We start from the raw sequence: 23938 nt of genomic DNA on the forward strand, positions 1-23938 counted from the left end.
TTCAGTCCTTTTGTGCTGCTCCTTCCCCCCTGCTTCAATCCATGGGTTCAAGCTGTCAGAGTGAAAATGTTAACATTGGGCTTTAGGGGTGACTCTGTAAGTCAGTAATCCTGATACTATAGTTCAGAATCCTCCTCCTGTGTGCTTCCCAATAGCAATCAGACAGTGGGAACAATTATCTATCAGGAGGTATTTACCAAAGACTGCATAATAAAAACATTAGCTAAACAATATCCCTCCATAGACCTGGGACATGTTGTTCTGGAAATGCTCATAGCGCGTATGGGAAAAGTGAGCAAAAATGCTTTGTATCATCTAGTGACATATGTAAGAAACACATGTGACAAATACAAGGCAAGGCTTGGCTGTTGAAAAGCCCAAATGGCCTTTTTTGCCTGTATAGTACTCATAAATTTTCTCCCTGGGAATGCTGTTTCTGCTAGATGCCCATAGTAAGCTGCTCTTGGGAGAACAACTTTAAATTGCATAGAGTTGTAGGACTGAGGGTCTTAGCACCCCGATATGTACTTTGATTTTCAGGGCTTGCACCTGGAGACTTCTAAAACTGGATGAGATGATATTTTCCTTGTTTGAGCAGAGATTTAATCACAATACTTAACTGAATAGCCCAGGACGTTTCTGTGTTTTATCATTTAAGCTGATTTGAACTACTTTGCCAATTACTATTTTTACTCCTTGTTTTCATAGATAATTGGTCCTGCTATTGATGAATACATTTTGTATACTAAATATTTGGGAGACAGGAACTAGCCATACTCAGATTAGGATAATTCAATCCTGGGGCAGCTAGGTGGTGCAATGAATAGAGTACTGGCTCTGTGGTTAGAAGTAGGGAGTTCAAATCCGACCTCAGACACTTGACACACTTACTAGCTGTGTGACCTTGAGCAAGTCACTTAACCCCAATTGCCTTCCTTTCCCCCCTCCAAAAAAAAAAAAAAAAGATTAAAAAAAATAAGAATTCAATCCTTCTGATCATGACTGGGCCTATTTTTTCCCCAGAGAAATCAGGAAAAGTGTGCTTTTATCTTAACCCCCAAAAGGGAATTGTACTCTTTTATTTACTCATATTTATGTTGTTTTAAAGCAATTATTAATATAATCAAGTTCTAGTACCTAGTTATGAGGAATGATGCCCCAAGCCTCAGGTCCTCCTTACTATTGTAGTATCTGAGATCTGTTCTGGGGCCCAACCTTGATAGGGCCCCCAGTCACACTGTTCCTGCAAACACTCTTGCTCCCTGCAGTCCCTTGAGAGGCCACAAATGACAACTGTTCTCTTTGTCCTGGAACTTAGACTAGGTACTCTGGTGTTCATAGCTTGACAATGGAAGGTTCTTACTCAACCTTGACTCCCACACTGTCCAAGAGATGAAAGTTCCTGGGGCCCATGCTGCCCCCAGGGCTTGCTATTTGTTGATTGTGCAGAATCAGCCTTGAGGTGTTTGCACTCAGGCTGAACCTCTGCCCCAGGAGGTCGTGTCTTCTCAAGTGGTATTTTGGAGGACAAACTGCTTTACCCCACCTCCTGTTTATTTCTGCTTCTCTACATTCACTCTGAAGAAACGTTCTGTCTTTCTTTGTGGAGGAAATTTGGAGAGCCAAAAGTTTTATGACCTAATCCAAAATCTTCCCAGAATCTTCTCTTTTACTGATTTTTTAGAATATGAAGAGCTATTCAGCACTTGTCATACTCAACTGGAATTTGGTGCATGGATCCTGGTCTTTCTCTTCTCCCCAACTCCTGACCTACTTAGGTGATTCCAACATTCTTACTAATATTCCCTCATGACTCACTCTTCATCTCCACCTCAATGCCTCAAACCATTAATTTTTGCATTAATCTCAAATGCACCACTTCTTTTTATCTAATCCCTAACATTCCACCCTTTCCTTGGCCTTACAAACTCAAACAAAGCCTTTTCTTTGTCCACTCCTATATCTCCAATCCCTCAAACCTTCAGCTCTTTCCCAGCCACCATTCTTGCACTAACTACACTCTTCTACTTTACCCATCTTGGTCCCTTGGTGAATCAGTTCAACCATACACTTCTCTTGAATCTCTTATTTGCATGTCATATTGCCAATCTTACATTGTGGAACTGAGCTCAGTCTTGGCTCTCTCCCACCTTAGTGGAGAAAATCACTAAAATAATGTGATAGATTCCATGATTTATGTTTCCTGTCAAGGGAACCCTCACTCTAGTAAGGTAATCCCTTTTCACCTCCCTAATTAATTCTTACATTTATAACCCTCTAATTAACTCCCTATCCTGCTCACCACTGATGGCACTTCCAATTCTTTTTTTCTCTAATCTCCCATGGCTTCCCCTCATATTTTACTGAAAAAAATTGAGTCTATTTGCCAAGAGCTCCTCTTCCTCCTGATCTTCCATGACACAGATATCTTCTGTAACTATCTCCTTCATTCCTTTCTCAAGGCAAGAAGTGGCCCTTCTTGCTAAGGTACATTATTCTAATTCTGCTCACTCCAATCTGCATCAGTTCATAGAGCTCCTCCAAATTTCCTCTGAAATAATTTGTTGTGAAGCAGGATAAACATAATTTCTGTGATTTTGGAGGAAATAGCTACCCAAGAGAACAAACAAACAAACCTCAGAGGCCACAGAGCTATGTACCTTGATTCCCTCCTTATTGATAACAGGATGAACAAGAATGATTTTATTTTATCTTATTTTTAATTTTGGCATAAAACAAGAATTTTCATAACATAGTAAAAAAAGAAATCATTGCACATGAAAATGCAGATCTATTACATACAACTTGCTATTCCTTTTTAAATATATAATAGTTATCATGTAAATTTCTCCTCCCCCCTTTTTTTTCTTCCTTCTTTCCTCCTTCTACCTTTCCCCACTCTACAGATGGCTACCATTAGACAAAATAGGTATATATATCTATATATCTATGTTGTTGAGGTATAGGGTTTAGGGAACCAACCATAAAATGTAGAGGTCAGGGAACCATAAATGACTTCAAAATACCAACACACTGGGTCCTGCCGAATGAATTTGACTCAAGTCTTCTCTCAGCCAAAGTAAAGCAAAGTTTTAATTAAAGGTTTGCCATAATGGGTAGACTCTTAAGGAGCCTCGGTATCTGTGATGCTTGCATTGGACAAGTGGGCCAGAATCATCTGACACAGAGTGAGTTTTCCATAGGTCATTCTCTGGCCCCATAATTCTCTGCTCCCTCATGGAGGCAAAATGGAGCTGATACACAGAATGGTTGTGGGAGGATTCGGGGGTGGTCTAGAGGAGGAGTTTGGGGAGGGTTTTCAGGAGGAGTCAAACAAGTGCCTACTCTGTGCTGGACACTGTGCTGAGCTCTCTTGCTTTTTGCCTTTTTATTCAGGGTATCATCTCCCTGGTAGTATCTTTTGTTTTGTTTTGTGTTTTTTTTTTTTTTTGTCATTTTTGTTTTGTCAGAGTAATGGTTTCAATACAAAGACCTTGGGGTTTTATACAAGTGAAAAGTTTGAAATGAGCAGGTTTTTCCTAGAAACCCAGAAAGCTATTATGATTTTCTGTATTGTCTAGAGAGGCTCAGTGCTTAGCATCAAGGTGTTAACTAGTCAACTATGAAAGACTTTAGAACTCTGATAAGAAATGATAGACCACCTGTATAAAGCAAGACTCCAAAAGAATGAAAATGAAATGCTTCCACTTACCTCCTGAGAGACAGTGAAAATGTATACACAGTAAGACATGATTAATGTGTGAATTTGCTTTCAGAACTCTGTATATATGTATTCACAGATTTCTTCTTTCGGTTTTCAAAAATGTGCTTCAGATCGAAGCAAAATATTTTCACTTTTTTTCCATGTTTTTTTTTCCTTTTGTTCTGTTTCTTCTTTCAAAACATGATTCATGTGTAAATATATTTTATGTTATTGAACGTGTATAACCTACATCAGATTGCTTGCCATCTTGGGGGGGGGAGGGAAGAAGGGAAGGGAGAAAAATGTGGAGCTTGAAATTTTTCCAAAAGTGAATGTTGAAAATTATCTTTAGATGTAATTGGAAAAAAATATATATTATTAAATTTTTTTAAATGGGCTTAAAGGTAGGAACTAATTATAAAAAAAGAATTCCTGTGACTTTGAACAAAAACTTTTAAAATTAAAAGTCAGTTATTTGACTTTCAGGGTTGAGGAGATAACAACAGACTATCTAACTGCTCTCAATAAATTGAAATCTAAGGACCTAGGAAAACTTTATTTGGTATGCTGAATGAACAGCCTTATTTTCATAAGAGAAGGGGGAAGGGGATGGAACATTTATTAAGTACTTACTACATGACAGGTATTATGGGAGAAATATCTGCTCTCTGAGTTCATGTAGATAACTGCTGCTAATTATTTATTAACCACAATGCAGAAATTATAAGGATAAAAACCTAGGCTTTATTATTATGCTCAAGCATAGATTCAGGTCTCAGAGAATACTTGAACAATAACCAATATTCTGACAAGGCCTCTTACATGCAAAATTACCTCAGAGTAACAGAGAAATAATTCTTTTACATATTGCAATCTTGTACATTCCTCTTAGGCCATAAAAGTTAAAGATAGATCCATAATTCCATGCTTCATTCAATGCCATAAAAGTTGAACAAAAACTTAAACAGAAATCATAATCTCGTAAATCCACTAATGAAACAAGCCTCCTAAAATAAACTTTATAGATAAATTAAATCAGATTACATATTAAACTACATTTAGAAAGTTCACAAACAGGCTGATTGAAGAGGATTTACATGTCACTGAAGAGTCAAAGACAGTAGAGATTTTTCCTCTGGTTTCTTATCTAAGGAATGTTTAAGATTCCAAGTCAATTTTCCCATGGCATGGGACAGTTTGTGGTCACATGAGGTTAATATTAACAGAATACAGACTTGTAATTAACCAAAATTTGCAGGAGGAATGACCCTGAATTCCTAATAATTAAAGAAAATTTAAAAATTCCCATACCACAGGAACTGTGCTAAATTTTTACCAATAATATTTCTTTTGATGCTCACAGCGACCCTGGGTTATTAAAATATAATAATAATATCACAATATCATAGTAACCCAGGTGTTATTATTATTCCCATTTTACAGACGAGGCTGACGGAAGTTAAATAACTTGACAGATGTCCCTAACAGCCTCACACTACCCACTCTCATTTACCAAACTACTCCACCAGAAATAAAAAGTCCTTCTCTCTTTCCCCACCCACTCTCCAGCTCAATTTGCAGTAACACACCCAGTTCAGAAGCTCCCTGAGGGTCGAAACTGTTTTTGTGTTTAGCTGGAGGAGAAACTCACCTTTTAGAGCTCTGCAACCCATACCCGGTGAAAATGCTTTTTTTGATTTTATCAATCAGAAGTGATTGTGAGCCAGTCGGGTCCACCCCTTTGAATGTATCAGTCTTGGTGAGAGAGTCACGCCCTCTTCATTTGGTATAAGATGGAGAAGCCACGACGGAAAGGGGGCTAGACCTTCTGAGGTTCTGGATTCCACTTGTTGCCCAAGGAGGGACTTTGAGATCATCAGAGGAAGGAGCTGCTGCCTGGGGATAGGCATCCAGGCTGAAGTTAAGCCTCAAGAAAAGGTCAGTTCTTTCCTTCATCAGCCACCATTCTCTTCTCTTTCCCCCCCAAACCCTAACTCCCTTTCCAGAAATCTGCCTTTTAGCCGAAGTTATAGAACCTGCTGTTGCATTACCCAAGTTTCCAGTAAACTGAATTTTGCTTTTACGCGCCAAGAAGCCAGGGATTGAATAGAGGTGAGGCAAAGAACCTAACCTCTGTTCCGTCTTGGGTTTTTTTTCCTGGGGATATGTGGTAGATCTGGTCATGTTTGCAACTTTTGATATAAAACAAATTACTTTTTTTTCTTTTTGGAGAGGGCATTTGGGGTTAAGTGACTTGTCGGAGTTTTATGTCCGAGACCTCGGGTTCCTCTGACTCTAGGGTCGGTGCTCTATTCACTGCACCACCTAGCCGCCGCAATGTATAAAACAAGTTCCTAAAGGCAAAGAGAGAAGGCCAAACACTGCACCTTCCTCTCCCCCATCCGCTCAACTTTCGGCCACGCCTTTGGTATCTGTCTTTCCCTATTAGCATTAAGCTGCTTGAAGGCAGGACTTTTCTTGTGTTTCTGTTTATATTGGGATCCTCATTGCTTTGCTCTTTGGCAAATGGTGTGTTTTGACTGACTATTTAGTGCTAGGGATGTAAAAAGGCCAGTGAAAGAATTTATTGCCCAATGGGGCAAGGGGACAATTAAGGCACCACATGACTCCCTCCTCAAAGGTCCCAGACTGTCCCAGTTGAGTAGTCCGACCTTCTGGGTGTAGGCCAAAGCAAGAACGCCCACAGCTGAACTAACCCTACGGCAGGCGGAAACAGGACCTTGGTATTTACCGGGTCTCCTTCCTAGGTGCTCAACTCCCACAACAATAATTTCATTCCTTTAGATGCGTAATAGAACCTCCAGGTTTTACCATTTTTCCTTGACAAACAGTTGACTTAAGAATTCACTGAAACCGTCCTAGCCCCAATTCCCTGGGCATTAAATTGCTTGGGGCTGACAAGCGGGGAGTCACTTTGCCTCTGATTAGTTTGTAGATCTTCCAAACTCTGCCCTCCTGAGATTCCATAGCTTTCTTTAGGGACTTTTGCTTGTTACATAAAACAACTTACCTCCCCAAATCCTCCAATCCTAACCCCTCCCATCTGCTGCCTGGTCTTTTCCTCTGCTTTAGTACCAAACTTAAACCCAGTTCCCAGACCCCTCTTTGGGTACCCAGCACTCGAGCCGAAACTCAGTTGCCCTGATTAAAGACCTCAGTTTTGCTGGGTTGATTGTTTTCATTTAGAATTCTCAGTTGACGACCCCTCCCATTTCCTTACTCACTCTGTAACCTTTGTAAAATACTTTGTAATCTACTTAACTTGCCAAAAGGAGCCTGGGTCTTGGCCTTCTACTCTACCTTTGCTCCTCTTAGAATTTCTGAGATTTTCCATATCTCTTGGAGCTGACATGTTTTTTTTTTTTTACGTGTGGTCTCCTCCCATTACTGTGTGAGTACCTTTATTGTCTTCCTTCTGTTTGTATCCCAGGATTTAGCTCAAGGCTGGGCACACTGTAAGTACTTAAATTCTTTTTTCATTCTTTCCTAGAAGTGATCATTGAACTGGAGCTGATCTGATCACCAATTTGGGTAGTATAGAGGGAAACAATAAGAATCCAGTCTTTCTCAAGGCCTTTTAGGTGAGAAAGAGAAATTATTGGATGATATCCAGCAGGGATGGTAAAATCAGGGGAGTTTGTTTTTTAAATAAGGGGTATGGTTGCATGTTTTTTTTTTTTTATAAGGTAAATATGGTTGTATTTTTAGGAAGCAGGGAAGTAAGCTAGTAGGAAATAATGAAGTTAAAAGACAAAAGTTTTGATGTTTGGGGAGTTCTGGAAAAGACATGAGGGAATGGTATGGAGGGTAAATATAGATATGAGTCTAATCCATACATACCAAGGCCTTTGGCAGGCCCTGGAGGGTGAGCCATGTTTGTCCATTTATGATTCCAGTGGGCCCAAGGCTAGGGGCCTTTTCTACTTCAAAACTGCACCAAATAGTAAACTCTTCAAGAAGGAAGGCCTAGAGAAGCTTAAACTCAAACTGAGGAACTATGTCCCTGAGGACAAGGGGCCCCCCCACCCCCTTTCATCGTGGTTCCTAGAGTGATTTCCACTATGGTATGCCCTTTAAGGCCCATCTGAGTGCATCTTAAAACACATTTTAGAGGTGTGGCTTGAGTTTGTCAGTTCTGTGATTGCCACAATCTAAACTTCTAAAAAAGTTATAACATGATAACTCATGTATCAGCAAAATTCATCAAGCACTGGCTAGTTGATGCTCGAATAGGTTGGGGGCGATGGTAAGACAATGAACAACATTGCTGTGTATATGTATATATTTTAGATTTTTTCTCTTTTTTTTAGAAAACTGACCCAAGTTGGGGTGATAATAGTGGTCCAGGTGGTGGGAATGCTGCTCCAGGGTGGGAGTTAATAGTTAGAAAAGAAACTCAAAAGAACTTTGAAAAGTTCCCAAGAAATCACCCATTTTTCTTTACTCTGTATTAACAAATATGTCATCTGTAGTGTTAAGTAGATGAATAAATTGCAATGTACCTGTCTGCTTGAATTTTGTACTGATTTTATTCTTGCAGTGGCTAGCAAGGACACAGAGGAATGTTGTAGCTCTTCTTACACACAAGCCTTTGGAAAAGTGGAAAAACATGTATAACTGACTCTAAGCAGGTCAACTCTATTCTCTAACTATATATGGCACCTATTCTCTTCTCACAGGAACATGGATGCTGTCACACTAGTAGAAAGTTTCCAGCAGGAGACCACCTGCAGCATCTGTCTGACATTCTTCTCTAAGCCTGTCACCCTCAACTGTGGACACAGCTTTTGCCAGATTTGTCTGACCAGAAGCAAGCAAGATGGGGTCATACCTTTTACTTGCCCTGAATGCAGGAAAATCTCTCCAAACTTTCCTGGCCTTAATGTGCGCCTGTCAAAGCTGTCTGCTTTCTGCAAGAAGCTCAATCCCCAGAACTTGCAGAACCCTGTGGGACAAAGCCGTTGTCAGAAGCACCTGCGAGTCCCCAAGCTCTTCTGCAAGGAGGACCAGACCTCCCTCTGTATAGCCTGTACGGAAGGTCAGGAGCATGCAGCCCATACCTTTTCCCCCATTGAAGAAGCTGCTGAGAACTGCAGGGTGAGTAATGTGGGGCAGAGGAAAGACTTAGATGAGTGACCCTTGGACTAAACTACTTCCGATCCCTCCTCGAACCTCCAAGGGTCACCTAATTACACAGTGAAGGGCATCAGCAATAGTGAATGGAGCAAAGGTCCTTGGACTAGAAGTCGAGTCCTGAGGCTTTAAATCTGTACTTAACTGATGAATCAGTCACCTTTGATATAACTCCACACCACATAATTAGAGACCCACAGGTCATTTTCTTTTGTGAATATCACTCATGCTGCTCATCTAAGAACAAATGTTAAGATATCCCTTGGTCTCCTATTCCTTTGTCTTCTACAGAAAAAACTCCGGGACACCGTGCCACATCTGAGAAAGAAGATTAAGGAATGGAATGAACTTAAAACTTCAAAGAAGGATGTAAGTGTCTGGTTCTGGTTCCCCCTAATTGCTAGCCTGCCTTGGGAACTCCCAAAAATCCATAATCCCTCAAGTCAATCACCTTGGTTACTTAGGGTACTTATTTCTAGAGCAAATCAGCAGGCTCAGCAGAATAGACTTTTGTTTCTTCATGGATAGACAATCTGCATAGACAAAACAAATTATAATTGAAAATGAAATACAAATTTAAATAGTTTGGGTGTATTACATGTTATAATATGCGTGTGTGTGTGTGTGTGTGTGTGTGTGTGTGTGTGTAAGAGAGAAATGAGAAATCATAGTATAGGCTCAATGAAGCTAGTTTCCTGAGGAATTGTTGGGTAGGGGGAAACTATGAAATATTAGAGTGAACATGATGGCACAGCAGAGAATATAAACAGAACTGTTATGGGTAATGGTATGATGGGCCAAGCCCTTTGATTTAGAAAGGGAGGTTAGAAGAGATGCCAAAGGTCTTGGTTGTTTCTGCAAAGGTGGTTGTTTGTGAGAGATAGAAAGAAGTCCTCTAGGTCAGTCAGCAGTTAACCTGTTGGTACAAGCAATGAAAATTAGGGAATTGGAAATTTGATAGGACAGGGAGGATACCAATTTTTGAGTGTCTCTTCCTTATAGAAACATTATAGATCCAAGTGGAGAAAGTTGATAAGAGGAGAATATGCAAAGATGCACCGATTTCTCTATGAGGAAGAGAGGATCTGCCTGGACCTATTGAAGCAAGAAGAATGCAAAGCTTTTAGGCTAAGGGACAGCTATTATAATACAATAAATCAACATGTGAAAAACATGGAAGATACTATCCAAGAGATAGATGAAACCAGATCTAGACCTGATTTGGACCTGCTTGAGGTAAGTTGGAGAAAGCTCTCCAGATCCAGGTATAACTGGGGTTTATTTATACATCAAGCAGGGTACTGGGGGGATCCATCTCCATTGGAGGCTTTTTTGACTTCTGAGACTTGTGTCTCTTGCTTCAAGGATGGTTAAATCCCAACTCCAGCATTGTTCACACACTCCTCCACTAGAGGGAGGTCCATTATTTACTCTGAAGATTTTCTTCTAAACTAAAGTGCGAGATGATTTGAAATCTTTCCTTTAACCAAAATATACTGGGATTCAGCCTTAAAGCGGTGATGGTGTCTGAGCAGTTGAAAGTGGTAGTCCACTTACTAGGGCAGCTAGGTGGCATAATGAATAAAAGTACTGGATCTGGAACCAGGAAGACCTGAGTTCAAATTTGGCAATTAGCTAGCTGTATGATCCTGGGCAAGCTGGTTAATTTCTGCTTGCTTCAATTTTGCCTTCTGTACCAACGGGGATATTTCTCAGGGTTGTAGTGACGATCAAATAAGAATAATTGTAACGTACTTAGCACAGTTCCTGTAAGTGCTTGTAGTTCATCAAGAAATTTTTAAAAATGATGATGTAGTTCATCAAAAAAAAAAAAACCCAAACAATTATATCTATTTCTTGATGAACTAAAACAACCTTTCTTTGTTTCCCCACAGGAAAGCAAAGAGCTATTGCAAACGTAAGTTTTCCATTTGTAATCTGTTTATCTAGTTTGGGAATTGTCATAGGGTCTGATGTCTCATGGTTGGTGGGTATATGGCTTGGATAGAGCAGGGAATTAACTGAGTCTTTTCTTTTGTGTAGAAGTGAGTCACTGCTTTCGGAAAAACCCAAGTCTTTCACCCTGGACTTAAGAGACTATCCCATCACTGGGATGAAGGACTGGCTAAAGAGATTCAGAGGTAAGGAATTACCATTTGTAAATGAATCTATATCTGGGGCCAAGTGTATAGAAGCCTCAACCCCTTTCACAGGAGTTGAAGTTCTTAAATCTTATCTACTCTACCCTAGCTGGTGGAGAAAAGTGAGAGAGAATCAGTTCTTTTACCTGTCTACATGTCACTTTGGGTCATTTACCAATCCAAACAACACTGCCCCCAGGTCCCAAATTATTGTATTCCCTTGGAATACAACAATTCCTAGGAATGGATCTGCCCTTCACATTGTACATCCAATTCTTGATTATCTATGATTATGGAGCATTTTCCTACTCTTTGAGATGATTTGACATTTGCTTAATGAATATTTTAATGGTAATCTGGCTAGTTGGACCAGCAGACTTGGAGTTCTGTGAGAATCTCTGATTGTATCAGTTTTCAAAAACTGAGCTGCCCAGGTGAACCCAGAAACTTATGACTGTCTAGGTCACCTTAAGAGTGGAAGAATGAAGAGACGTTCATTCCATTAGCCTGTGTCAGAGTGGCTTCCTATACTAGGACACTAGCAATTTCATCAGTGCTGTCCTTGGTGGAGAAGGCAATTTAGTTTGGAAAAAGGACATGGACTTGGAGATGGTAGACATCCCTTTGGCAGGGGGGTGGGGGGATTCACTCAAGTCTCAGGAGAGGTCCAAACTGGGCTGTTCTTGCTCTCTGTATCCAACTCCTCCTGGAAAGAGAAGGTGTTGGTCAGAGGAAGGGTTGCATACCCCTCAGGACATTAAATTTTCTCTTTTCTCTGCAGTGAATATCACTTTAGATCCTGAAACAGCCAATGACTATCTTATTGTCTCTGAGGATCTGAAGAGTGTAAGACATGGAGACAAAGGTCCAGATCCATCTAACTGCCCTGAAAACTTTCCTTCTTATTTAGTCTTTGCTCAGCAGGCATTTGTTTATGGCATCCACTACTGGGAGGTGAATGTGAGTGAGCAGCCTCAGTGGGCACTGGGGATTTCTACCAAATGCCTCAGGAAGCGGAAGACAACCTACTACTCCGTTGGGTATCTGTACATGCTTCGCTGTGAGAAGAAGGGAAATGAGTTCTACCTGATCACCCGACCAGGATTAGTTTGCCAGCGAATGAAAGAACCCGTCCCTATAATTGGCATATTTCTGGATTATACTAAAGGAAGCCTTATGTTCTATAATGCCATCAAATCTTCCCTCCTCTCTGGAATGAACACTGTGCCACTCACAGAACCTGTCAGGCCTCTCTTCTCTCCTTGTCCCCCTATGCCAGGATCAAAGGTTGGTTCCATGACCATCCTTCCAGTGGAAGATAATATTTGAGAATGATTGTTTGACTATAAGCATTCTAGTGTGAAGGTACTCCAGGCCAAGCCAGGCCCACTGTTGTCACCATGAATTGTAAAAATAATAGGGTCACTGGCTGAGATACAGGAAGGATATTCAGCCTCTTCAACCACAAGGAGCCAATTTGCTGGGAAGTTTAAGGCTGCCTGCAGCAATATAGCTTAATGTAGTCAACATTCTCAAATAGCTTGTTTTCCATTGCTCCCACGTCTTATGTAGATTTATTGTCACAACAAGTCAAACAGATCAATTCCATTTAAGACAGTCCTGGATTAGGTACATTTATAAATGCAGATGAGGTCAGAATTGTTTCTCAGATATTGTACCATTCACAATACACAGAGCTTTCTGAGTAATAATCAGTGAGCAGTACTTAGTTTGCAATTTGAGGTGACAATTCCATCCCATCAACTCTTAAGCCCCTATCAGATAACCTACCATTAATTTTACCAATAGAAGTTTTAAAAATTGCTTAACATGTGCCCCAACAAGTTTGTTCATTCATTTCCAACTCTGGGACCCCAGTTGGTGGATTTCTTGGTGAACATGTGAGTGCTTCACCATTTTTCTAGCTCATTTTACAGATGAAGCTGAGGCAAACAGCGTTGAGACTTGCCCAAAGTTCCACAACTAGTAAGTGTCAGGGGCTATATTTGAACTTGGACAGATGAATTTTCTGATTCTAATCAGGCCTAACTCACTATCTATTGTGCAACCTAGCTGCTGTCAGCTGTAGTCATCCCTTATCTCTAATGGTGCTAAAACCATAAGAATTTCAAACAGATGAGCACCTTAGCATATTGGCAGCATTTAGTCCCTAGATCTCATTTGTCCCCATATATAGTTTCCAAATTTTATCTCCATCTCAAGGGATGTTGATACAGAAGCCAACTAAGGGAAACTAAATCTGCCATGTTGGGAGTAGCTGACCCAATCCCACCCTGAAGCAATAGCTCTGCTAAGCTTTATCCAGTCTGACCACAGGCCTCTTACCAGAGGGTGGTCTTAATCATCCATCCTTCACCATATGATAGACCAAAGTCCTTCCTTTCATGTCTCCTCATCCAGCCTGTGTACCTTCCTCCCTAGTTCCCCAGGGGGAAGCAAAGATAGTGGCCAAGTTTGCCATTCCTTCTCTAGCTTTTACAGATGAGGAAAATGAAATAAACAGGGTCAAATTTAAGTGACTTGCCCAGGGTCATGCAGTTCTGTCTTGGTCTGGTCTCCATTCACTTCCCTCCCTTTCCCTCCCCATAATCCCCACTCTATTCCTATCCCCTTGAATTGTAAGTCATACTTTTGTTTTAAGTCATTTCAGTCCTGTCTGACTCCTTTTGGGGTTTTCTTGTAAAAGATACTGAATATTTTCTTCAGCTCATTTTACAGATGAGGAAACAAGGCAAACAGACTTGCCCATGGGGCGGCGGCCAGGTAGCACAGCGAGTAAGAGCACCGGCTCCAGTGTTGAGAACACCTGGAGATCGAATCCCGGGCTCAGACACTTAGCACCCACCCAGAAACACCTGGCCGTGTAACCTTGAGCAAGTTACTTAACCCCAATTGCTTAGGGGCGGCCAGGTGGCTCAGCGAGTAAGCACTGGCTCCAGTGTCAGGATGACCTGGATCAAATCCGGGCTCAGATACTCAGCACCACACCCAGAAATAATAACTGGCCGTGTAACCTTGAGCAAGTTACTTAACCCCAATTGCTTTAAAAAAAAAAATAAAGTGACTTGCCCAGGGTCACATAGCTATTAAGAGTCTTGAGGCTAGATTTGACCCAAGGAAGATGGTCTTCCTGATTCCAGCCCAGGCCCTCTATCCATTTCACCTCCTAGAGTTATAAACACACTCCTAAAAGCATGCAAATTTGTACTATATTAACCAAAAGTAGTCTGGTAATAGGTGTTGAATCAGGAAAAGCCATTTAGACATTGTTGTCAGGGTCTTTTGGTCCTATAATGTAAATCTCAAAAGTTCCAGACATCGGCAGTAACACCAATAAAATACCAAATGGTACTGGTAATTTGGAGATAAAGTAGAAATGTTAACTTTAATAACTGCCAAAGTTTAACTGATAACCGAGATGATTTGGATGCTAATAAACTAATTCTTAAGGTCACTCGAGTCTGTTCCCTGAAAAACCGTATAAAAATGAGACCTCAAAACTCTTGCCCCTCTTCCATCTCCATCAAATCTGCTGCCCAGTGCTTCCAACATCTGTCTTTTCCCGCTTTCCATCCATTTCCCCCTTACTGTCTCCCTTTACCACCCATCAGTCTCCACAATATCTACCTCTGGGCTGTTTTTGCCTCTTGTCTCTACTTTCTATGGTACCCCTACAGCCTCAGTACCTTATTTTTATTTTTAAAATATCTGCATTTCCCAAATTATTTCTCTTCCCCAGAGAACTAATATTAATGAAGGTTTGACCCATTTCAGGGCAATGACATTTTTCTTTTCTTTCCCTTAAAGGATTAGATAATTTGCCTTGTCATAAGTAGCCTGTTTCATTAAAAGGAAGTCACTGTGTGGTAGAAAACTCTTGGCCTTCTCTAGGAATTTTTTTTTTTAACTTGGTGATTTGTTAGGTCTTAGGGATTTAATTGTCATCTGTTAAACTAAGTTCTCTCCTGACTTCTCACATAACCAACCTGGTAGACATCTTAGACTCAACCTGCTGAAAAGGTCAGTTTAATCTCAATTTCCTTCTCTCCCTCTCAGCTATCAAATTGACCTTCCTATAGAGCACAAGTCTGATCCTGTCATGCATCTATTCAATAATTCAGCATAGTCCAATGGCTCTTTACTCATTCAATCATCTTTCAGCAGTGTCCGATTCTTGGTGAACCCCTTTAGGGTTCTCTTGGCAAAGATACTGGTGGGGTTTGCCATTCCTTCTCCAGCTCCTTTTCCAGATGAGGAAACTGAAGCAAACAAGGTTAAGTTTAAGTGACTTGCCTGGGGTCACACAGCTAGTAAAATGCCTGAGGAACTCAGATGACTGACTTCAGGGCCAGCACTGCACTATGGTGCCATCTAACTGCCCTTATCGAGGATCAAATGTAGCATTTGGTTCTCTTTTTAATGCTTTTCATATTTTAGCTTCCTATCTTTTAATACCTCTTCTTGTGTGCTGTAATCCAATGACCCAGTCATCCTAGCTTTGTATTCCTCCCAACCTCAGGGAAGCTGATAAAATTAAATACCAATCTGAGGAAGAAAAAAACAAACATGGTCATAGGACACTTGGAAGTTTGGTTTCCATTATGAACATTTTCTACATCAGTTTCTTAAACCTGGACCAGATGTGTCAAACATTACTGCAGGCTCATTCAGCTTGCAACACTCCCGAGTACAACCTGAAGCAGGGGGTGACACAAACTTACAACAATACCCACCCCTACACCCTGGTTCCCTATTTCCCTTGTACAATGTAGACCTTGAGCCCAGGCTGTGGATATTTTTCCTGGTCATGACAGACAGCTGATGCAGTTGCAACAAGAGCAAAGGACTTCCTGAGACCACAAGCCCCTAACACCAGCGCTGCAAAGCCCTGAACTTCTGTGCTAGGGTGGACAACCATGTAACACTTGCAGGGCCAAAGCTAGAGCAGTCAACCTGGTAGCACTAGCAGAGCCATTGCTGACACAGAATTCCATTGTGCCAGTGCTGCAAAGTCCTGAATTGCTGGTGTCAAGCCAAAGAACTGAGGAACACAGGAAGCAAGATAGTGCACTAAGATTGTGACAGAAAGCTAGAAGGACCACTAAGCTAAGGCAGCTTAATTGATAATGCCCATGGTCACACAGCTAGGAAATGTCCGAGGTAGGAATTAATCCTTGATCTTCCTGGATCCCAGGTCAGCAATATATCATTACCATATGACAACTTCATTAGAAGAAACTAGATCACACAATGGATAGCAGCAGAACTGTGTGCCCAGAGTCAGCAAGATCCAAGTTCAAAGGTGCCCTCTGACACTATCTGTATGATTCTGGGCAGGTTACTTAACCTCAGTTTCTGCAATTGCAAAATTAGGGATAACAAGAACCTTAACAGGGCAGCGAGGTGGCACAGTGGATTGAGATCCAGGCCTGGAGTCAGAAAGACTCCCATCTTCTGAGTTCTAATCTGACCTCAGACACAAGCTGTGTAACCATGGGCAAGTCACTTAACCCTGTCCACCTCAGTTTCCTCATCTGTAAAATAAGCCAGAGAAAAAAATGGTAAACCATTCTAGTAATTTTGCCAACCCCATATGGGGTCACAAGGGAGTAGGACACTACTGAAAATAGCTGAACAAAAACAAGACCTTTACTACGGTCATTACAAGTTTGGTAGGAGGATCCAATGTGATAGTAACACCCATGCCAAAACAAAAAACTCTCTATGGCTGATAATTTTTAGCAAAGAGGCCAACTGAGAGATATTTTATAATCCTTTCATTTTGCAGATAAAGGAACTTAAGCCAAGAGAAAAAAATAAATTTGTCCAAAGTCACAGAGGCAAAAATGAATAGAACTAAGATAGAAATTGTGGTCTTCTGATTCTAAAGCCCAGACAATTTCTATGGCACTGTGATACCTTTCTTTTAGGGATAAAGTTATCAAAACCCTGATTTTGATTCCAAATTGTTTTCCCCAATACCTTCTCTCCGGCTGAAATCGACTTCTTCCCATTCTTAAATCTTTAGCTATTCCAGAATAGTAAATTTTCTCTTGCTAACATCTAGTTACTGTCCTAACATTCCAATTTTTTTATTAGTGTTCTCTCCTGCTGTGCTCACCTAGAACATACATGGGGTCACAAAGGGTTGGACACGATTGAAACGACTGAACAGTGACAATAAGGGGACATACATATTGGTCTTCTCACCTCTTTAGATGCTTCTACCTGTCCCCTATATTGACCCAGCTCATTTTCTACCCAGAGAATAAAGCTATGTGTGAGATTGCCTCAAAATATGTTTCCTACAAGTAGGAAACATTTTCATTTGCATTATCTCATTCTCAGAATATAATAGAAGCTTATTTTTTTCTTTTTTTAAAAATTAATTTGTTTGTTTACTTTTAGTTTACATGATTCAATTCCACAATTCCTTGAGTTTCACATTTTGTCCTCCTCCCTCCCGTCCCCCCTCCCCCATGGCGGCATATAGTCAAGTATAGTATCTGTAAATACTTTCACATTATACATTAGTCAGATTATAAAGATGGATTGTATCAGATGGAATAAAAAATGATAAAGAGGACATAAAACCAAACAAGAAAAGGAAAAAGATCAGGTATTTTGCTTCCATCTGGATGTAGACTCAGTTCCTTCTAGTTCTTTCTCTGGATGCACACATTTCTCTCCATCATGAGTCTTTTGGGATTGACTTATATCACTGCATTGCTGAGAAGAGTCCAGTCTATCAAAGTTGGTCTTCACACATACATTGTGTCTGTAATTGTGTACAAATTTCTCCTGGTTCTACTCTTCTCACTCAGCATCAGTTCGCATAAGCCTCTCCAGGTAAATATGAAGACCATCTGCTCCTCGTTTCTTATAGCACAATAGTATTCTATAACATGCATATACCACAACTTGTTCAGCCATTCCCCAATTGATGGGCACCCCCTTAATTTCCAATTCTTTGCCACCACAAAAAGAGCTGCTATAAACATCTTTGTACATATGGGTCTTCCTCCCACTTTATGATCTCTTTGGGATATAACCCTAGAAGTGGTATTGCTGGGTCAAAGGGTATGAAATTATTTATAGCCCTTTGGGCATAATTTCAGATTGCTTTCCAGAAAGGCTGGATCAGTTCACAACTCCACCAGCAATGCATTAGTGTTCCAATTTGCCCACATCCTCTCCAGCATTTGTCATTTTCCTGTTTTGTCATCTTAGCCAATCTGACTGGTAAGATGTGGTACCTCAGGGTTGTTTTGATTTGCATTTCTCTAACCAATAGGGATTTAGAGCATTTCTTCATGTGCTTATAGATATCTTTAATTTCTCTGAAAATTGCCTGTTCATATCCTTTGACCATTTATCAATTGGGAAATGACTTGTATTCTTATAAATTTGACTCAAATTCTCTGTATAATTTAGAAATGAGTCCTTTGTCAGAGATGTAGATTGTAAAGATTCTTTTCCAATTTCCCACCTCCCTCTTAATCTTGGTTGCATTGGCTTTGTTTGTACAGAATAGAAGCTTATTTTTTAAAAAATCTTGGTACTACATTTCAGTGCTATATACGTATACAAGTATATGTATATATAATATATGTATGTATATACGTATGTATGTGTTTATACATGTATCCATGTGTGTATGTATATATGTATGTATTTATAATCACATATATGCACATGTGTTTATGTGTATATATACAAATATATATTCACAATTTATTTGCATTATCAAATAATTAGTTTAATGGAAGGACAGGTGAATTTAAAAAAAAACCTTATTGCTTACAAATATTAAATTAAAATCAGTTTTTTTGGATTTCGATGGAGTAGCCAACTGCCCTCAATGAATTGAAATCTAAGGACCTAGGTAAGCTATTTTGCATGCTGCATTAACAAATAGCATTTTTCCCCCAAGGAAAAGGAGGTAGGAAAGGAAACATCATTTATTAAGCACTTACTAGTTGTCAGTCATTGTGCTAAACCTTTATTAATAATATTTCCTTTGATCCTCATAGCAGCCTGGGGAGGTAGTTGCTATTATTATCCCCATTTTACAGATGAGGAAACAGGCTGACAGAAGTTAACTAATTTATTTAGGATCACAGTGCACGAGAAAGCATCAGGGGCCTATAGATCTGATCCACCAATTCTCAGGAACCTTTATTCCTTTTCTACTACTCAGCTGGGAGTCGTCGCCAGTTGTCCTGATCTGTATCTGGCTACTCGACCCAGATGGCTTCAGAGGAGAAAGTGAGGCTGGTGACTTTGCACAACCTGTCACTTGCATGTCATGTCATCACCTCCCTGATGACATGGTCCTTTTTGGGAACCAAGGACAAATAATAATCCTCAATACTTAATTTTTCCATGTCTGAACCAGGCATCTTAGAAAGTTTCTTGGATGTTTCAAGTAAAAAGTTCATATCCTGACACCTTTTAGAAATCATAGGAGGACCTGGCCCTTTTTGCCTATATTTGAATCCCCATTGCTGACTGACTACTTAGTATTAAGGATACAAAAAAGGCCAGTCCACAGTGTGCTAGCCCTATAGTAGGCAGAAGCAGGTCCCTGGTATTTACCACATCTCCATCTTGGTGATCTGCACATGTGTGAAACACCCCTTAAAATAGGAAAAAATGAAATAATTCACAGAGTGACATCACTAACATCAAGGATCATGGAGAAAGGCTTCTTGTAGCAGGTGGCATTTTAGGTGGGATCTGAAGGAGACAGGAGACAAATGAAGAGGGAACACATTTCCAGTCATGGTGGGTGTAGGATTCTGTGAAAGTAAAATGGCTCCACATTGGGATAGTGCCACTTGAGAGGAACTATGGTAAGGCCAGTGTCACTGGATCACTGAGTGTGTGTGATGTGGGGGAAGGGTGTAGGTTATGAAGGCCTTTGAAAATCAAATAGGATTTTATATTATATTTGATCCTGGAGACAATACAGAATTATTAAATGTTGGATAGAGTGGGTGGGTCACATCACACATGAGCTTTAGGAAGAGCAATATGACAAGCCAGAACAATGAGCATCTCTTAAGGTCTACTGTGGGCCAGGCACAGTGCTAATCACTGGGATACAAAAAGAAATATAAAATATAGATCCTGGCCTCAAAGTGTTCCAGGTTTAATGGTGGAGACAACATGCAAACAAGTATCATAAAAGAAGGTAATTGGAAGGAAGCTAGGATTCAGGGGTGAGGAGGGAGAGCATTTCAGTTATGGGGGACAGTCAGTGAAAATGTATCTGTCTAGGACGCCTAGTCAAGTCTAAGGCTTATAATAGACACTTAAATGTTTGGTGAATTGAAGTTGTCTAGTCAAGCTGTATAAAATTTCTTTGTTTTGGATTGCTTATATTGTGGTCTGAGCAATGTGGTTCTCTGTGTCAGAATGCATTCTCTCGTACTATCTTCTTTTCAGTTTTCAAGGTTCAACATTATCTACATGTATGATGGAGAGAGAAGTCTACATCCAGAGAAAGAACTAGAAAGAACTGAGTTTGAATCCAGATTGAAGCAAACTACCTGATCTTTTCCTTTGTCTTGTTTGGTTTTGTTTCCTCTTTACCATTTCTCATTGCATCTGATACAATCCATCTTTATAACCTGACTAATGTCTAATGTCAGAGTATTTGCAGATCCTATACTTGATTGTATTCTGTCATGGGGGGGGGGGAGGAGAAGGAGGAAGAGAAAATTTGAAACTCAAGGAATTGTGGGATTGAATCTTGTAAACTAAAAGTAAACACAAATTAATAAAGAAAAAAATAGAATGCAAGTAAAAAGAAAAAAAAAAGTTATCTACATGTGCTCTGTGTTGTACCTCAAGTTTAATGTCCCCCTCCCCTCTCTCTCTCTCTCTCTCTCTCTCTCTCTCTCTCTCTCTGCCTCTCTCTTCCAGCCCCTGAAATATTGGATATTTGTTTGCTTAATGATTTCTTTGGACATATGTTGTATGACAGCAGTAGAATTCAATTCTTAGAGGGTATAAGAATTTTATTTTTAACTTTTTGTTCTTGGATTTTACCATAGCTATGTGTGGGTTTTATGTTTTTTGGTTTTTTGGAGGGGGGAAGTCAAGGTTAAGTCAAGGTTACACAGCTAGTTAAGTGTCAAGTGTCTGAGGCTGGATTTGAACTCAGGTCCTCCTGACTCCAGGGCTGGTGCTCTATTCACTGCACCACCTAGCCACCCCCTTATGCATGGTTCTTGAGTAGAATTAAATATGGTTGTGGAGCCTCTGATGATCTTTGTAATATGGCAAATGAAAGAAATGCTGAAATCCCAGAGTGTACAAATATTGCTTTAACCATGGGGAAAGATAACTTCCCCAAATTCCACCAAAATCCTACTTTGCTGCCTTTTGAAGGCTATGTCAGCATGGCCTACACTAGAACAGGTTTTGAAAGGCTTTGAGTCTGGCCCCAGCAACTGATTTTATGATTGGCATAAGAGAACCAAACACATTTGCATTGTAGAGTTTCTACAGCAAGCCATGTAAGTGCAGTGTTTTGGTGAACAGAAACTGAAAATCAGTATACTAAGTCTAGCGGTGTTAAAAGTCTACCTCCCTGGAAAGAGGGTCTGCATTGTAAGCAACTAGGTTAGTGTTCCATCAGTTCTATTAATTTTCCTTTTACTCCATATATCACTGCTAATTTTTACCATGTTATTTTCTATGAAGGTCATGCTTCCTATTTTTTGCCTTTTTATATCATATGTTCAGGGTTTTTTCCCCCTAAAATTACCTTCTAGTACTAAATGATATGTAAAATCTTTCACATTCCCTTTCCAAAGATTCTTTTTTTTTTTTTTTTTTTAAATAAGCAATTGGGGTTAAGTAACTTGCTCAAGGTTACATGGCCAGTTATTTCTGGGTGTGGTGCTGAGTATCTGAGCCCGGATTTGATCCAGGTCATCCCGACACTGGGGCTGGTGCTCTTACTTGCTGAGCCACCTGGCCGCCCCTAAGCAATTGGGGTTAAGTAACTTGCTCAAGGTTACACGGCCAGGTGTTTCTGGGTGGGTGCTAAGTGTCTGAGCCCGGGATTTGATCCCAGGTCTTCTCAACACTGGAGCCGGTGCTCTTATTCGCTGTGCTACCTGGCTGCCCCTCCAAAGATTCTTAATAGTTTTAAAAATCTAATTTCTTCAACAATTTGTTCAACTCGACACTTTCTGTTTTGTTGGTAGGATGTATACAGCTCTGAAAAAGTAACAATAAAATCTATAAGTATTGTTTTGTTGTTGTCGTTGTTGTTTTGCAGTTTGATTAGCCTTTAATTTAGGACCATAGATTATCACTTAGTGCAGTGATGTCAAACTCAAATTAAAATGGATTCCTATGGGCAGCATTTTGACTTAGAAATTCATAAATTAACATTATGTATGATATTCTGCATGTTTAGTTATTTAGTTAAATATTTCCCAATTCCATTTTCATCTCTCTCAGGATACCCTCTGGACTTTTGCTGGCCATGTATGATTGGCACTTCTGACTTGGTCCATGTCTATTTAATGGTGATATTATTTTATTACAATAAAACAATGGTGCATTTCAGCAGAGTAGAGAGTCTTTATCTTTCCATATATCCTTGTTGTCTTTGCCTTGTCTGAAATCATGACTGCAACTCTTGCTTCTTGGAAATTACCGAACATATAGAAAATTTTGTCCCACCCTTCATAGTCCCTACTATTGCTTTGTTTTCTTTAAAACCAACTTTATTGAAAGCTTTCTTTTAAGAAAAAATGCATAATAACTATAATAATCTAAATAGAAAAAAACAAAAAACAAAATAAATGCTCAGTGTTGCATAAATGTAATGATCAAACGTGACTTTAAACAGAGATAACAATCTATCTCCTTGCCTTCTTTTCAGAATTGGGGAAAAATCTCTGTATGTAGAACACGGCATTAACTGACGGATTCAGTTGGTTAGTTTTACGGCATTATTTTTTCTTTCTCTTTTCTTCCTTCTTTCAAGGGCTGACTCCCTAAGTAGGACAAATGAAGGGATATATTAGACAATTATGATAATTTTTTAAAAAGACAACAATAAGCTAAAAAAACAGGAAAAAGTTTCAAAGAAAATAGAAACAGTATTGATTTTAGAGTTAAAGGACTTGAGGGCAAATCCTGGATCTGCCTCTTCCTACCTATTCCTCTCAGAAGACACTCTGTCTCCCAACCTGACCATTTTCCTGTCTCGAATTCTCTTATCTGTGCCCCCTCACTTTCATTAGATTCCTTCAATTCTCAAGTAAAACTTCTCCTTTCTCAAAAAGTTTTCCCTAATCTCCTTGGATTCTAGTGCCCTACTTTGTAATTATCTCCAGTGTACCCTGTGAATATTTTGTTGGTACATAGACATTTGCATGTTGTCTCTCATATACTTTAAACTATTTGGGAGCATGATTTTTTTTTTTTTTGCCTTTTGTATTACAGCATTGAACACAGTGTTGAGTACACAGTAGGAACTCAATAAATGTTTACTTAACTTTTCAAGCTCATTTAAAAAAATTTCCAGCTTTTTTGATGTGTCAGGGGAGAAATGGGCTTATATATAGGCATTTACCAGATATCTTGGTAATAGTTTGGAGTCCCTGGGAGAATATGCTTAAGAAACATTCTAGTGATTTGTGGGAAAAGAGACCCTAAGGAAACACATGATTGTGGGTCTCTCCTGTGGCCATGTTGTGAGGTATCTAGGAGAGCTTTATTTAATTACCACTTAGAAAGCCCCTGAAATGTATATGAAGACAACAAGGGAAAGTCAATGGAGGTCTAGTCAGATGGGGTGAAGCACACGTAGAGTGAGCTGAGAGAGTGTTTGGGCAATTTTCCCTTAAAGATGACAATGCTTATGTGTCTCGTATATATGGGTCCATAC

The 23938-nt window shown here is 39.9% G+C and overlaps 1 protein-coding gene across 1 annotated transcript; it reads left to right on the top strand.

Annotated features, from left to right (window-relative positions):
* The first annotated feature begins 8407 nt into the window (after positions 1-8407).
* LOC138177750 (probable E3 ubiquitin-protein ligase TRIML1) lies at positions 8408-12327 on the top strand. The gene is made up of 6 exons (XM_069108958.1): positions 8408-8821; positions 9149-9226; positions 9860-10093; positions 10753-10775; positions 10901-10998; positions 11780-12327. The coding sequence occupies exons 1-6, from the start codon at positions 8408-8410 to the stop codon at positions 12325-12327; spliced, it is 1395 nt and encodes a 464-aa protein (XP_068965059.1).
* The last annotated feature ends 11611 nt before the right edge of the window (positions 12328-23938 follow it).

Source organism: Petaurus breviceps, unplaced genomic scaffold, assembly GCF_028583685.1.
Source record: "Petaurus breviceps papuanus isolate PSGF00001 unplaced genomic scaffold, PetGlider_PUasm1.0 90444, whole genome shotgun sequence".
NCBI lineage: Eukaryota > Metazoa > Chordata > Mammalia > Diprotodontia > Petauridae > Petaurus > Petaurus breviceps.